We start from the raw sequence: 15592 nt of genomic DNA, 5'->3' as shown, positions 1-15592 counted from the left end.
GGCCAGTTCCTTGTCTTTGGCACATTGCAGATTATATGATGATGCCATGGCTCCTTCTTCAACGGCAGCAAGTCGGCACGACGATCTACACTGACTCTCCAATCGCTTCTCTAGATTGACCTGAATCTAGGCTCTGATACCAGTTGTCACGGGCCGACTCCTTTGGCCCCTGCGGCACGGCAATCTCTCGCCAGTAAGCCGCAAGTCTTCGCCTTCGTTCAAGTGGGCGCAGATCACTTGAACGCTTTCTCAAAAACAAAGACACAAAATACACAAGAGTGTTGAAAGAAAACTCGCAATATATTCACTTTAACAAGATGGGTACATCACGAGGGAAGCAAATAAGCTTTTCACTTTACTTACAAAGGTTAGTCGAAACCACTTACAAAGTTCTCAAGCCGACCAACCAAAGCTAGGAACCCTAATCTATACACTTGCAAAGGACCTTGAGAGGGTGTTCCTACATAGATGAACACTCAAGCTTACAACAAGGCCCAAACATACACAAAGGAAATCAACTAAAACAAAAGCAAAGACTTTACAACCCTGACACAGAAAAACAACATTATACATTCATAAATTGTTCAGCTGCCAAATAGCCTAAACTAGAAACACCTTTTCATATAATCCTTATTACTAAGTGAATATATATAATAGCTAAGAGTTGAAAGAAGAAGTATTTGCCTTGTGATCTCTTCGATCGCCTGAAGAAGATAACTATAACTATTGCTTTTTGTTTCCACGAGTTTCGTACTATTTCGGCAGTAAGTAAGTAAGGCAGTAGTAACGAGCGTCTCATCACCTAGGGGCCACGACACCTCACAGATTCCGAAAAGAAGCCACCCCACCCCTAGGGATTGGGTTTGGCCCTTGCAAGTCTGTGGGCATCGTGAGGTGGCTCCACCACCGCCGCATGGATGAATATGAAATTGAATATTTAGCGACTATGGACCTCGCGCTCTCGCACGAACCTGTGGAGGCTTGTCTATGCCGACTGCACCCAAAAGAAAATCAAACCCTGGTGGAGGAGGCTGATTGGTTTGGTTGGGTACTTTTCCTTTTCCTGTTTGGTGTACAGTAACAACAGACTTATTTTTCTTTTCTCGTTGCTTTCACTTTTACAAGAGTTGCCAAAAGCCGGTCGGCGAAAGCGGCGAACTGGTTGGGGAGGTGGACCGACCGACGGACGCATTAAAGCGAGAGCGACGGCATGGATCGGTGGACGCCCGGGGACTTTTGATTCATTCCCCGACCCCTCCTCCGGACGTCCACGAACGCCTCGGCCTGTTCCGGAGGAGGAGGAGGGGCAGCTCCCCACACGTGTCGTCTTGTTTTACCGGAAGGAACAGCCCTAATTACCGGAAAGCCCTCGCCCTTCTCCCGAACTCGGTGCCTTCCCTCTTCTCGCACCGGGATGGGATAGGAGGCGTGCCTTTTCTACAGTCCACAGCAGCAGGTAAGGGGCCTGCTTGAATGACAATAATGCCTTTGGGCTACGACTGGGTGTGGTCACCCCAGCCATCAATAATCACCTTGGTGGAGAAGGGGCCGCCCTCGCTCGCTCGCTCGCTCCCCCTCTCTCTGACAAAAGAAAGCAACTTGACTTTTTGGTAAATTGGGACAATGGCTAAAGAGGAAAAACAAAGTAAAATAAGAAGGCTACGATTGCCCTTCGCTCAACAATCTCGCCCGGCGAGACGGGGGAGGGGAAGGGATGTCAAAAAGGGGAGGACGAACCAGACAGAACCATCTGTTTCCCCTTATCTCGGATGGCCGTTAGGCCCCCACGGCCTCCTCAGCCCTCTCCCTGCTGATACATACAACCGGAGCCTGCTTCCGCGATTCTTCACTTCATCACCTCATCGCTTCTCAGTCTGCCATCTCCGACGTGATGCGCCAATGAATCAACACGTCATATGCACAAAATGCATTGAAGCTCAGGGAGCGGAAACTCCCTAATCCTCCCTGCCCGTTCCTTGTCGTCCTCCAACGCCCCTTGGACAGAGGAAGGGAAAGAGAGAGAGAGAGAGAAGCAAAATGTGGAGGCACGTATTCCGGTTACGAGGTCTCTCGACCATCATCGCGCGGTCGATGCCCGCCCCATCCTCCAGAACCTCCGTCTTTCCCCAGCCTACCCATCCATTCTTTAGACCCGCCTTCTTCTCGAGCGGCGCATCCTCTTCTTCTCCTCCAGAAGACGGTCCTGCTGCTGCTCCCATATCATTCGCCGAGGCGAAGAAGCTCCTGAGGTTGGTCAACGTCGAGGCCCTGAAGAAGCGATTAGAGATGGAAGGGCAGGAGGTGATCGATTATCCCCACCTGCTGAAGGAGTGCGAGAGCTTGGGTGTCGCGAGATCCGCAGAGGAGGCAGCCGCATTAGCCAAGGTGTTGGATGAGGCGGGCGTCGTCCTTCTTTTCAGAGATAAAGTCTACCTCCACCCTGACAAGGTATTTCTCTCCCTCTCCCCCGAGAAGAGCAACCGTAGCTGCTCTCTGAATCCCTCTCTTGTGCGTTGAGTTGATCCTTTTTCTTTGACCTGTTGGGGCTTCATTTCGGATCTAGTCGGCTTTACTTTGTTTTTCTTTCGGTCGGTCGTCGGTGAATATTAGCAGCAGTTCATAACCGGAGACTTTCGTCATAGTCGGCTTTACTTTGTTTCTTTTTCATTCCAGGTTGCCGAACTTGTGAGTAGGGCAATGCCTTTGGCTTTGACTCCAGCAGATGACCCTAGGCGGGAAGAGTTGAAGAAGCTACACAAAACGAAGGAAGAAATAGACATGCTTGCGCACAGACAGGTGAGGCGAATATTGTGGACAGGGTTAGGCTTCTTCGTCCTTCAGGTTGGCCTATTTTTCCGCTTGACATTCTGGGAATTCTCTTGGGATGTTATGGAACCAATTGCCTTCTTCACTACCACAGCTGGATTGCTTATAGGTTATGCTTACTTCCTCTTCACATCAAGGGATCCGACATACCAAGATCTCATGAAGAGGCTTTTTCTTTCACGTCAGAGGAAGATTTTTAAGAAGCGAAACTTTGATATTGATCGGTTCAACGAATTACAGAGGCAGCTGAAATCTCCCCTTGAATGTATTAGAGAGGTAGAGATGATTATAAGAGGTTGATAAGTGATAACCAATGAAGTTTTCCCTTTCAGCTGCCGTGATTGTATCTTTCCATTGACTTGCAGATATCCATATGTTTTTGTTACCTTTTTGCCTGTGGTGGGTTTATTTAGCCTGGTAACTATGATTATGTACTGGTATAGCTATTGACAGCTCTAATGGTCGCCACCGTTCCATTTACCGACTCTTAGTGTACGTGTATAGGCAATGAACGGCAATGTTGCCTGGTGATTCAGTTTTAACTTATGGATTCTTTGATCATCAATGTTCTTTTTCCTGTGACGCTGTCTCTTAGGTGGATCTCGATTGTCCCCCCTTATTTAGAGGGGAAATTTCACTAGGGGAAAGTTCCCTTGGTAAAGAGGAGAAATTTCATCTCATCCTAAAATGAGGTGTGTTTGATAAACTAGAAAAAGTTCATCTGGAGAAGTTTCGTGGTGTTTGATAGCTAAGTGAGGAAATGAGAGAAAAACAGTTGTAAATAACTAACCATTGCAAACGTTTTCATTTTTTAATTTGTGTTTCAATCAGCACATGAATTTTATTTTAATAACTTTTAAATAAAAAAGTGAACAAATCCATCTCTGGAAATTGGGTCGGCTGAAACTTCATTGAAAATCAACATAAGCAAATGCAATTGTGATCTGTCCAAGTTGGACCACACACCAATCTTAGCAAGGACCGCTAATCAACCACTTGGATCTGTAGTCTGCTTAGTTACCATTATAAGGAACGTGACAGCTAGAGATTGCTTAATTAAGAACTGAAATTGAACTGGAACAGGAGCAGAACAAAAATTTACAATTTGCTGCACTCGACTACACAATGGCAATTTGATAAACTAGCAAAGATCGTAACTGTTTTACTACTGAACCTAATTCAGCAGAGTGTGAATCAGAAGTACGGAAGGAATACTTAATCTGGCAATGCACTAGTGCAGCTAATATCCAATGCTACATATGCTTGGACATAGTCAAAATTGCTCCAATATGCATGTAGAAACTGATTGGAGTAGCTAGCTAATAATGCAGCACAGTGCCGCTACCATTTCTTTCTGAAAATATGGAAACAGGAAGCAGCTAGACGATGCCGAAGAAATCCCTGTACCATTCTTTATTAACTGATTGGGTGCTTTCGTACCCTTGTTTCTTTGTTGATGGTGCTATCCCTTGGTTTCAATGTTTATATTGCGCTCTTCCCAGCTTAAGTAGGTCGACATTTTCCTACATTATGTAGCATTTAACTTTTTATTCTTTTAGATTTGCAATCATACACAACAGCTTCTAAGGGCTCTATTTTTGTGTGTTTATTGTCTGTGTATGTAACCGTATTCATTTCTGAGTCATGCAGGGGCATTGAACACAGGCTTTCTGCTTGAGATGCCAGGTGCATCAGGAAACTGGACTATCCTAATTTTATGTACTGACTTTAGCCTACTCATTTCTGGATCTTTTGCAAGTTCCAAAATAAAAGTGATATGCTTGCAAAAGCTCAATATCAAGGTTTCTGGTGTCACTAAAAATTGCGACATGTAAAGCCATTGATCGCAATGTTTGCTGCTTCTGGGGGTGCAAGAGTGCTGATATACCAACCTTCTTTGATACAAGTCCAGCATTTTATTTTGTGGATCTTACCTCTGATGTTCTGTTTACCTTTGAGTTTTGCTTGTGTGACATTTCCATTGCCATGATATTCTTTTGGTCTTCTTGGAAAGGATGAAAAGTCCAGTGGATGAGAGCCCCATTTCCATTCTTCCTTTTTTTTTTTTTTTAGAAAAAAAAAATGGAGTTCGTGCATTGCTATCCCCATCTACCATGAGCTAGGATATTGTGCAATCATGTTAGTCTTATGATAGTAGAATTGTTATTGTGTCTTCAGTAGGGATTTAAGCCATTTGATTATTTAAGTCAGTTCATCGAATGAATTTAACTTGTAATTACATATATGATAATTCATTTAAATGATTGTAAACTGCAGTCACTAGGTTTGACACTGTCTGGTGCAGTTTAGTAACCGTACTGTGATAATTAATTCCAGTTTGCCAAATCCTTGTTCCTGTGGTTTTTGAAGTTAATCTTGTTTAGTTGAGTAAGAATGGCGGCAAATTCCACCACTTGGGCAGCCAAGGATCAACAGGGTCACATATTATGCTAACTCTTTCTTTCCTTTGAGGTGGTTAATTTCTGAATTCCTCGAACGCCCGGACAAAATTGTGTTTCTGTACAGAGAGTTTCGCTTCTTTCCTTATGAATAGTCTGCACTACTTTGCACACTTAAGCCTACATAGAACATCAAGATCAAATTGCTAAGCTCAATATTACTATGTCTTACATTCATGTTTCCTTTAGATCTAGTATCTAGTTCAGCTACTAAGCGAAAGACTTAAAATAAAATACAGAGGTAAATATATGACAGCAGCCTGAAGTGGAACAAGAAATTGACAACAGAAAGCTGGCAATGCATTAAGCTGCTGAGATAAAACAACATACTTTTCAATGTAAGTTCAAAAAGCAGCATGGACAAAACCAAAGGTTCCATGTTTCTTAAATTAAAAAAATCCAAAAGGGCAATACAGGCACCTGCCTCCTTATATCTGAGAGCCAAGAGGAAAAAAGGAGCGAAAAAGGGGAAAAACCTCAATCGCCTTTTCATGCACATAAAAGAACCGAGGTCTAAAAATGGAGATGATTTCATTACTCTCAAGAAATAACTAAAAGAGAAAAACCGAAGAATCTTTTCGTTTAATTTCTAAAATCAATAGTTTCTCCTTCTCGTTGACAAATCGAAGCCTGAAATGTAGCCCTCTTCAGCTGAGACAATGGCGAGAAAACTTGCTGAGACAATGGCGAGAAAACTTGTATCTCCCAGCCTTTATCTTCAATGCTTCTCCATAGAAAACGAAGAGCAATGGAATCTCCTTGCAATACGCACGAGAACTGAGACACATTGTCCTAGCCTTGGAGCATGGGAACCCTAGATCTTCTTCATTTTGAATGATTCCGTGACGAGGAAGACGAACACTCTCGTTCCTCGTTTGCTCCAACTGCCATTGGATTCCTCCATGGATTCGGCACGAGCTTCAATCAGAACTCAGATGATTGAGTCGCCATTGACAAGAAAGAGGGAAATGATATAAATGAAGAAGAAAAAAACAAAAAATAATGAAGTAAAAAAGGAGGAAGGTAAATGACGAAGAAGAAGAAGGGCGACAATGAAGACGAACAATATGAATAAGAAGATAGAGATGGTCTTTGTGGCACATGAACAGCGATCAGAGAGAGAGAGAGATGGTTACTTGCATCCGGTGATGCAGAGAGACTCGCGAGAAGCGACGCAGAGTTTCAAGCGAGTGGATTTTCCAAAAGACAAAAAGAGTATCTCTCGCGTTCAAGGGTGGCGTTGTTTCAAGGAACAACACATTTTTTAGTTACTAGACAACACAAGAACGCTATGTCCTCCGTGGTTTTTCTGTGTGGTGTTTAGTGGTGTTATAATAAAATTGCGACAGTGGTGTGTTTTTGGAACAATGCGTAATCTATACCAAACGCCTCTTTGGGGGACAGGTTTGTCATAGGATTTCCTTGTCCATTACGTCCTTAGCTCCTCTTTCTTTTTCTCCGGGTAGCCCAACCAATTGGGTTGGTTGCTTATTATAGTCATGTTCTCAGATGGATTCCTGAAAGGTGGTGATGAGGAGTAGTATTGATCTTAAGATTAGAGATCAAGCCAAGCAGAGAAAAGACAGCTTAAGTCTTCTTTTCTCTCTCACACATCTTCCTTCAGTTTTCTTAGAAAAGGATAGCTTGAAACCCTTCAATGTTATTGGAAAATGAGGGCTCGGAGGACTTTTGAAGCTCACTTTTTCTTTGGAATATACGGCTTTGAGAGCCTTTTCGACATCCCTAGTTGGCAGGTTCCATAAAAAAGGGCTCGAAACTCTTCCAACCGGTTGAAAAAAGAAAGCTTTAGCCATCGTTTTAGAGGAGAGAGAGAGCCAGAGAAAGAGAGAAGATGCAACACCATGCCCCTTTAAATGCCGTGGGGTTCGACCATTTGCATTATCCATTTGAGATAGAGAGAGAAGGGGGAGGGGGACAAACAATTGCAACCGAACTAGTGAACACAGCCCTTCATCATAACTCTTACCACTCTTCAGAGGGTAGTGTCCACAGGAACTTGAGAGAAAAATTCCTTTGGAGCCTGTAGGATCTGTCGGCAGGGGAAGAATGAAGTGGGGCTGCCAGGGCCCCACCGCTCCCCTAAATTTTTTATTGAAAAAATTACATCTAAATTAAAAAAATTATTTATCATATTTATTTTTTTTAAAAAATTATATTTTGACTAAACTATAATTCTACCCCTTCATAAAAAATTTCTAACTTGCTCTTGTTTATATCAAATTTCTAACTTCCTCTTGTTTGTACAGGCAGGTCGAGCATTCTGGCTTGCGGATGAAAAGGTTGGAAGGAGGCCGACAATAAGCAACTACATTTGATGACGGCCTTATTTGATGATTGCGATGCGCACCACCAACTAATGCACACAGTGACTCCACAACACCCTCGTCCCTAACGTCAACTTTTTGTAAGTGGAGCTACCCCACATAAGTCAACAGGTAAGTGGAGTGGAGCTACTCCATGACTAGACTCTCTTCATGCTTTGACGGTCATTCGACCTCATGTGGCTGTTCTGAAAAAGTTTGATAGGATTATTCGTAAATTTATCTGGGATGGTGATCGACCTTCGAATTGCCTAGTGCGTTGGGATATGGTTACCCTTCCGTGTCTTCTTGAGTGCTGGGGTTACCAACCTTAGTTGGACATGTGAGTCTTTCCTGTGTTCTTGGTGGTAGTGTTTGACAACTGAGTATTCTCCTATCACCCTATTCATTTGTTTCAAATTTGACCTGTCTTCCCCTAGTGTTTGGAATAGTTCCATCTCCAACACCTCTCCCTCCCACTTTTGGTGCGACCTTCTTTCTGCCCTTCCTCTTTTACTCTGGCTTGCTAACTTCCCTTCATTTGCACCCCCATCTTGGCCTGTGATTCACTTTTTTTTTCTTGCTGCATGGCTTGGCCTCCTTTGGTTCTTCTGTTGCGTCTCTCCCACCCCGGTCCCTTTAGTCTCCAAGCTCTTTTCCTTGTGCCATTGCTTTTGTCTGCTTTCTTCTTGTTGGTTACGTCAACACTTTTGACCACTAACAGTGCCTTGACATCAGTTTAGCTAACCAATGTCTCCTCTGTCTTGCCGCGGTTGAGTATCAGGTCCACTTTTTTACTGCTTGCCCTTTCTTCATGAGTGTTCTTGTCTCTGCATAACCTCCCTGGAGGTTGTGGCTCATTTCTTCTTGGTGGCTCATTTAGGAGGAGTGCAACAAGAGGGTCTTCTGGGGCACCTTTTCATCACCGGATGCTGTGGCTCGTCTAGTGCAGGGGGATGTCCATTTTGCTTTTCGGCTATGACGCCGTCCTCCGTCTACAGTTGGATGACTGTGCTGCGCCATCTTCCATTCTCTCTCCACCTATTCTTATTTTCGTTTTACTGTGCGGTTATCTTGTATATTCGTATTTTATTTTTATTTTTGCGGTTTGTTCTTATATTTAGGGGACTTCTTGTCCCCAAATTTTACTATAAATTCTCATTTTATCGGCATTATTTGACTCTCTTTCTCTCTTGAAAAGAGCGATTGTTCCCGAAACGATCCAAGGAGGCTCCTTCAATTCTCTCCTCTTTGGACAAACTCAACGAAGCAGCACTCTCACCAATACACCCTCTCTTTACTTGAACTCAATTTTGTTAAATGGGGTCGCTGTAAACGCACACTACGTCTCTACACAACTCACACATCCAACGTTGAGAAACAAACCGCCCCCCTGCACCCTCTTTTCTGTTTTTTTTTTTCTATTTTCACGGCGGTAGACTTGCTTTACAGTTGACATATTGACGCCGATGTTCGCGTACAAATTTAACTTGAGGCTACGGCTTTTACTCCTGATTCTTCAACCACAGCCTCCCCTAGTCCTAATTTGTGTCTCTTAGAACTTAAGGTCTTTTCTCGTGTAATTACCAACATGATGCTTTCTGCTGCTTCAAAAGTGCTGTCAAGGTCTGGCTCTTTTACTTTATCACACTTCTCAAGGGCTACTCTGAAAACAAAACAGGAATCTTAATCGCGTCCGCAGGAGGATATATTTAACATGAAACACAGACTAGTAATTGTGACCAGAAGAGGATCTTCAGAAAACAGTACTTTAGAAACTTATATGAAGCCTTCAAGTGCATAGATAGGAAAATTAAAACAGGTGCTCGTGTGCGCTTATGAGTTAGTTCATCGCCCACCCACACACGGTCATAATAAACTGCGGACGTCTTGAGAATTTTCTAGCGGCACGTAGTCTCGTCGTAGTTTTGATATTGTATGAACAACGGTTCCATGTCTGAATTTTTAAAGTACGATAGCGGCACATTCGAGAGGGAGAAAAAGATAAGCGTAGAATATTGTGTGCAAACTTCTTAGAGTCTCTGCAATCTTTCTTTTTGGCTCTAATCACGCGAATGGAGGACTACTTTGCTTTGCTCGTTGGGGGCGTAGTACCTCATGCACGGACAACAGAAATCATCTTGTCTTACTACGTCATAAATGTTGTTGATGGCTTCTATTTTATGGACTCTTTTTCCTGTTCCGTCATGAGCGTCCTTTCTGAATCTTATTTGCAGACGCTAGACCTTTTGGAGAAAAGAGAAAAAGTACTGCAAAAGAAAGTTTCAGCCGAACTTGAGAAAGCCAAGCACTTCAGCAGATTAAAAAACAAAAGAGGTAAGTAAATTAAGAAAATCTCTGCAGCATATCATTCGTATCAACCTGATTGCTGGGCCTGGCCTTCTCAAAGTCACTTTTACTTTTCCGTTGAAGCAGCTGCTGGCCTCCCTTCTCTTCTTTCCTCTCGTGCATCAGATGGATTCCATTAATTGTGGGCACCGTTGAATGGATATGGCTTATAATAGTGCACGGTTGGCTGAATTTGTACATTTGAACTTGGCCCTATCAGGGTCTTACAGAGTCCACAATAGTTTCAAGTGAGTAGGATATTCTACTCAAACATTCCGCAAATCATATTGGTCATGGCGAATTGATGCCGATGTCCAGCATGTGAAAAGACCTCTCCACCTAAATAGGCTTGGCCTTATTCAGTTATTTGTCACATTGCAAAATGGTCCTTGTATTCTTTTCTGAGATAGTCCCTTTTCTTTTTGGCAACCTCTGCAAGATAGTCCCCTGGGTTTTAATGGCCATTATTACTGTCATAAGCGTTTTCTTATTTCTTTCCGTGCATATGTTTGCTTTGTTGTTTTATTTGCTAGCAACTCCTATAAATTTCATAAGATGTTTTGTTTCATTCCAGCTGCAATTGAGTGCATGAAAAAAAAGAAACCGTATGAAGCACAAATGGAGCAGCTTAGAAATTTTGAACTGCAAATACACGATCAGGTTCCTTTCCTGAACTGATAAGTGTAGTTCACATCCAGAGGTTTAAAGAAATTAAACTTTACCTAGAACCAGTAACGGTTCTTGTATCTGCTTTCATCTAGAAAAGTGCCTAGGCTTCTGAGATTATGTCTAACTTCAAATTTTTACAGATAACTATGATAGAGGGTGCAAAAGCCACAACTGACATTGTGGATGTTCTGAGGAAAAGTGCGTCAGCGTTGAAATCCATTCAACGATCTATCTAAGCTAATATTGAGTGACAAAACATCTTATGCTTATTTTGGAGTTTGCTTTGTCGTATTTCGGTTTCTAATAATTGTTTTGCCTTGTCTTTCGTATATTTAAAAAAAGGAGTAACGGTCAGTATCTTTCTCGAACTAATAGCAGGACTTTACACTTAAAGTTGATATAGCATGATGTACGAAGTTTCCCTAGTAATTAATATAGAGGGTGAACCGATTTGAATGTGACTACAAATAACGTTTGAAGTTCTTTGTGTTTTATGAAACTTAATCTGCGATTTGAACTCATAAAATGTGAGCCTTCTAAGGAGATTTTGTTTGGAACGATGTGGGACAATAATCACTTTATGAGTGTGTATTTTGTAAAGCTGCACTCTCTTATGAGTTGTTTAGTGCATCGATGAACTCTGGGTTAACCATATTCACTCAAATTTGGTACACAAAGAAAACGCAAATCCCAAAAGCCGATCTTCATTGTTAGCATCCCTCTAAATATCTTGGTTCATAATTTTCATGCGACCAGTCATTTTCTTGTGGATCCCTCTCCCATTTGCGTTGTACTCGCTACCTTGTCTTGACTAGAGTTCTAACTTTGCTTGCTTCTGCCATGTGCTCTTCCCGTTTCTTGGGCATTTTGAAATGCTGTTTTACCTTGTCTACTTTTCATTAGATCGCGAATGTAATGAACCAATGGTCCCATTTTATGGTTTTACTGAAGGAACGTTGATGATATTGAGAAGAACATTGAGGAGGTGAATGAGCACTCAGAGAATATGAAGCAAATTCAAGAGGCTCTAGCAGTACCTTCAGGTGCTGCTGCAGATATGAATGAGGTAAGTATTTGCATATCCTAAGGTATTTATACTGTACATCATCGTATCCTAGCTTTATTATGGAAGAGTTTATGCCATTGTGCGCCTGACCGGTACTCGATTCTGAAATCATACACACACATATATATATGCATTCCTCAGTTCGTGTATATCAAGCACGCTGCCACAAGTGGAGCTTCAAACCGAGCTCCAAAACTTAGCATGGTTTTGATTTGTCTGACAGGATGAGCTAGAAGCGGAACTTGAAGGAGCGGTTCTGGAAGGGGAACTCCTGCAAGTATCCAATCGAATTCCTGTATCACCGGTGCCTGCGGCAGTAGTCACCGCTAGAACAGCTACAAGGCGGTCTAGTGATGCTGATGCACTGGCCGCTCCCCATCCTGAAATGGCACTGTAACTTGTAATCCTGATCCATAATTTTGTTTTCTTTTGGGACGCTGCAAACGCCAAGAGTATTGTTGTGGTATGTATCCGGAGAGGCAACACGAGGTACTGTAGTGAAAGGCTGCCGTGAAGAGCTCTACTATATATCATCAGAACCTTTCGCTGCTTCCTCTTAGTGGCGTTGATGTTTATTGTAATTAAATCTAAACCAGATTGGTGGTTTCGCTTTTCTTTAGTTGTTCAAATTCTGCTCATTTTCTGTCAACGAGATGGCCCTCCTTATTCCTTTGTGCATTCCTCAGTTAGGCATCAACATATGTCGTAGTAATGAAAAAGTTTTGTATAGATAATAATGCAAAAAATATTATAGACAAAGCTCTGAGAGCGCACAGGGGAAGAGAGGAAGAGAGAGGGGAACGTTACTGTGGTAAACCTTGCTCATGGTTTGATTGCGAAAGTTTCTCGTACGTATTGTCAGCTACATCTGCAACAGACCTGTCCAGGTAGAATGTTTCACAGGGAAAATTGGATTCTGAATTTTCAGGTGGTGCTCGCTTTTTGAAACGGGAATGTGGCTCTCCTTTTTGGCAGTAAACTTCCAGCTTCGATGTTGCACCCTTGTTGTGGTCTTGCATTTATATGAAGCGATTGCCACTTTAAAAGAAATCAGTAGATCCTCTCTTTGGCAGTGACACTCTTTGGTGCATGAGCATGCGTACAGACTACAAACGACAAGCGAGGGAGGGGGGAGGGACTTGTACTAAATCTCAGCGGATGGGGCGTGTAACAACGAACCTTCACATTTTCATGACACCCATTGACTACTGTTTCATTCCCCACACCCTAGATATTGTTTGATTTCTGGAACAATCCCGTAAGGACGTAACTACAAACTGATCAGGAGGCTGACGTGAATTTCACAGAAATTTTCTTGTCCAATTGAATAGAATTGTGATCTGTGGAGTGTTCGATTTGATAAAGTAGATTCTAAGCCTTGCAAGCTAACCCTTTCATCACGAAGGAACAACTACCTGTTAGCAAAAGGAATGACCTGTCTGCACTTCCTCTTCTTATGCTCCTGTGAATGACACAACACAAGAAAACAACACACTAATCGAGCACTTGTTTCTACAAGTGATCACAAAGACATGACATGTGATAAGAGCACACAACACTAAAAGTTTGGAGCACACTTGAAATGCTTTTTCTTTCACACCTTTAGCCAACTCAAAGGGCCATATATATACATGTAAGAAAAAACTGAAAAATAAATGACATTGACTCTTGGTAACTCCACTATGGTCATTATGGACATATTAAAAACAGAAAACTGAAAATATAATGACCATATTAAAAACAAAAAACTGAAATTTAAAATAAGGCACATGTCTTGGAACGATGGAACTTTTGGAGAACCCAAAAGTTAAACCGTTCACCTTCTTCATAAAGGCAGCTGCATTAATTTTGCATTAACTTTCATCACTCCCCCTTAATGCAAAGTCTGAAACACCAAGGTGAGACCGAAACTTCACAAATTTTGGGTATGAAAGTGCCTTTGTAAATCCATCTGCAACTTGTTCATTGGTTGAGCAATACTTCAACACAATTTGACCTTTACCAACAATCTCACGAATGAAATGATGACGAAGTTCAATATGTTTTGTCCGTCCGTGGTAAATCGGATTTCTTGTCATTGTTATAGTTGCCTTGTTGTCACAATGAATTGGTGTCCCTTCAGTTTGACTTTGACCAAGATCTTCCGAAACTCGACGCATCCAAATTGCCTGACAAGTAGCTGCAGATGCAGCAATATACTCCGCTTCTGAAGATGATAATGCTGTCGTACTTTGCTTCTTTGAACACCATGATATAGCACCTGATCCAAATGTAAAGACATAACCGCTTGTGCTCCTTCGATCATCTATAGCTCCTGCCCAATCACTATCAGTGTAACCAAGTAAGTTAAAACAAACATCTGATTTATACCAAATTCCATATTTAGTAGTTTCACGGATGTAACGCAAAACACGTTTTGCTGCCCCCAAATGGTGTAATGATGGATTGTGCATGAATCTGGATACCAAGCTGACAGCAAATAAAATATCTGGTCGTGTATGAGTCAAATATAACAAGCCACCAACTAGACCTCTAAACAATGTTTCATTGGCTTTAGCAGTCCCATCTGACAAAGTCAACTTTTCACCTGCATTCATAGGAGTAGAGCACGACTTGCAATCTAACATTTTATACTTCTTAAGTAGGCTTAATGCATATTTTTCTTGAGAGATAAAAATACCATTATTTGTTTGGACAACTTGAAGACCAAGAAAGAAATGCAATAAACCCAAATCTGTCATTTCAAACTCACTTATCATACTGTCCTTGAATTTTTGAATGAGCACATCACTTGATCCCATGTAGATAATGTCATCTACATAAACACATACCACAAGCATATCAATGCCTTCATTTTTTAAGTATAATGTGGGTTCACTCTCACAACGTCGAAACCCATTTTTGTGAAGATATGTGTCAAGTCTCCCATACCATGCTCTTGGTGCTTGCTTGAGGCCATAAAGGGCCTTCTTCAACTTATACACTTTCTTCTCATGTCCACTTATGACAAAGCCCTGTGGTTGATGTACATATACATCTTCTTCTAAAGCACCATTCAAAAAAGCAGATTTGACATCAAATTGAAATACCTTCCATTTTAAGTGAGCTGCAAGTGCCAATACTAGCCTAATAGTCTCAAAACGAGCAACAGGAGAAAAAGTTTCGAAATAATCAATGCCATATTTTTGTACATACCCTCTGACGACTAGTCTGGCCTTGTATTTTTGCACATCTCCATCAACATTATATTTCAATTTGTAAACCCATTTCACACTTATAGGTTCCTTTCCTTGTGGTAAATCTACTAGCTGCCATGTATCATTTCTCTTAATTGTATCGATCTCTTCTTGCATTGCTTTTTCCCATTCTTCTTTACCACATGCTTCCTCATAACATGATGGTTCAATTACCATAAAAGCAAATGAACAAGAAGCATATATATCATCTAGAGATCGTACCTTTCTTGGTGGAGAAGACTCATCTGTAATTATTTCGACATCTTCTTCATGATCTGAATTGGTCTCTTTTGAATGAGTAGCACTTGACGTTGATGCATTTGAGTGAGAAGTTGAATCAACAAATGGAATATGTTGATCTTCTATTGTTGTCCACTCCCATGATCCATTCTCATCAAAAATGATATCACGCCGAATAATTAAAGACTTTGTTACTGGATTGTATAGTCTATAACCTTTTGAGTTATTACTATAACCCACAAAAATACATTTCTCACTCTTTTTATCCATTTTGTCTCGACTACTAGAATCAAGCAGAGAGTAGGCAATGCATCTAAAAACTTTCAAATTACTTACATCAGGTTTTTTATTCCACCATGCTTCATATGGAGTCATATTGCAGACTGCTTTGGTTGGTGATATGTTGAGAAGATACACAGCTGTAGC

General features: G+C 41.6%; 1 protein-coding gene and 1 pseudogene across 1 annotated transcript; both read left to right on the top strand.

The window, feature by feature from the left end:
* Positions 1–1055: 1055 nt before the first annotated feature.
* Positions 1056–3368, top strand: LOC116261804 (calcium uniporter protein 6, mitochondrial-like). Its single transcript, XM_031640680.2, has 2 exons — positions 1056–2448; positions 2674–3368. Exons 1-2 carry the CDS (start codon positions 2038–2040, stop codon positions 3124–3126), a joined length of 864 nt encoding a protein of 287 aa, XP_031496540.1. The 5' UTR covers positions 1056–2037; the 3' UTR covers positions 3127–3368.
* Positions 3369–8800: 5432 nt separating this feature from the next.
* LOC116263119 (vacuolar protein sorting-associated protein 32 homolog 2-like) lies at positions 8801–12087 on the top strand (annotated as a pseudogene).
* The last annotated feature ends 3505 nt before the right edge of the window (positions 12088–15592 follow it).

Source organism: Nymphaea colorata, chromosome 10 (genome assembly GCF_008831285.2).
Source record: "Nymphaea colorata isolate Beijing-Zhang1983 chromosome 10, ASM883128v2, whole genome shotgun sequence".
NCBI classification, from domain to species: Eukaryota; Viridiplantae; Streptophyta; class Magnoliopsida; order Nymphaeales; family Nymphaeaceae; genus Nymphaea; species Nymphaea colorata.
Note: the sequence above shows the minus strand (reverse complement) of the source record. Positions and strands in the feature narration are given on the sequence as shown.

What these genes read in the sequence shown, in the direction of transcription:
- LOC116261804 (XM_031640680.2), top strand. Translation starts at nt 2,038, where the DNA reads ATGTGGAGGCACGTATTCCGGTTACGAGGTCTCTCGACCATCATCGCG. An exon ending in TCTACCTCCACCCTGACAAG is followed by an intron (nt 2,449 to 2,673) that starts GTATTTCTCTCC and finishes TTTTCATTCCAG; the next exon opens with GTTGCCGAACTTGTGAGTAG.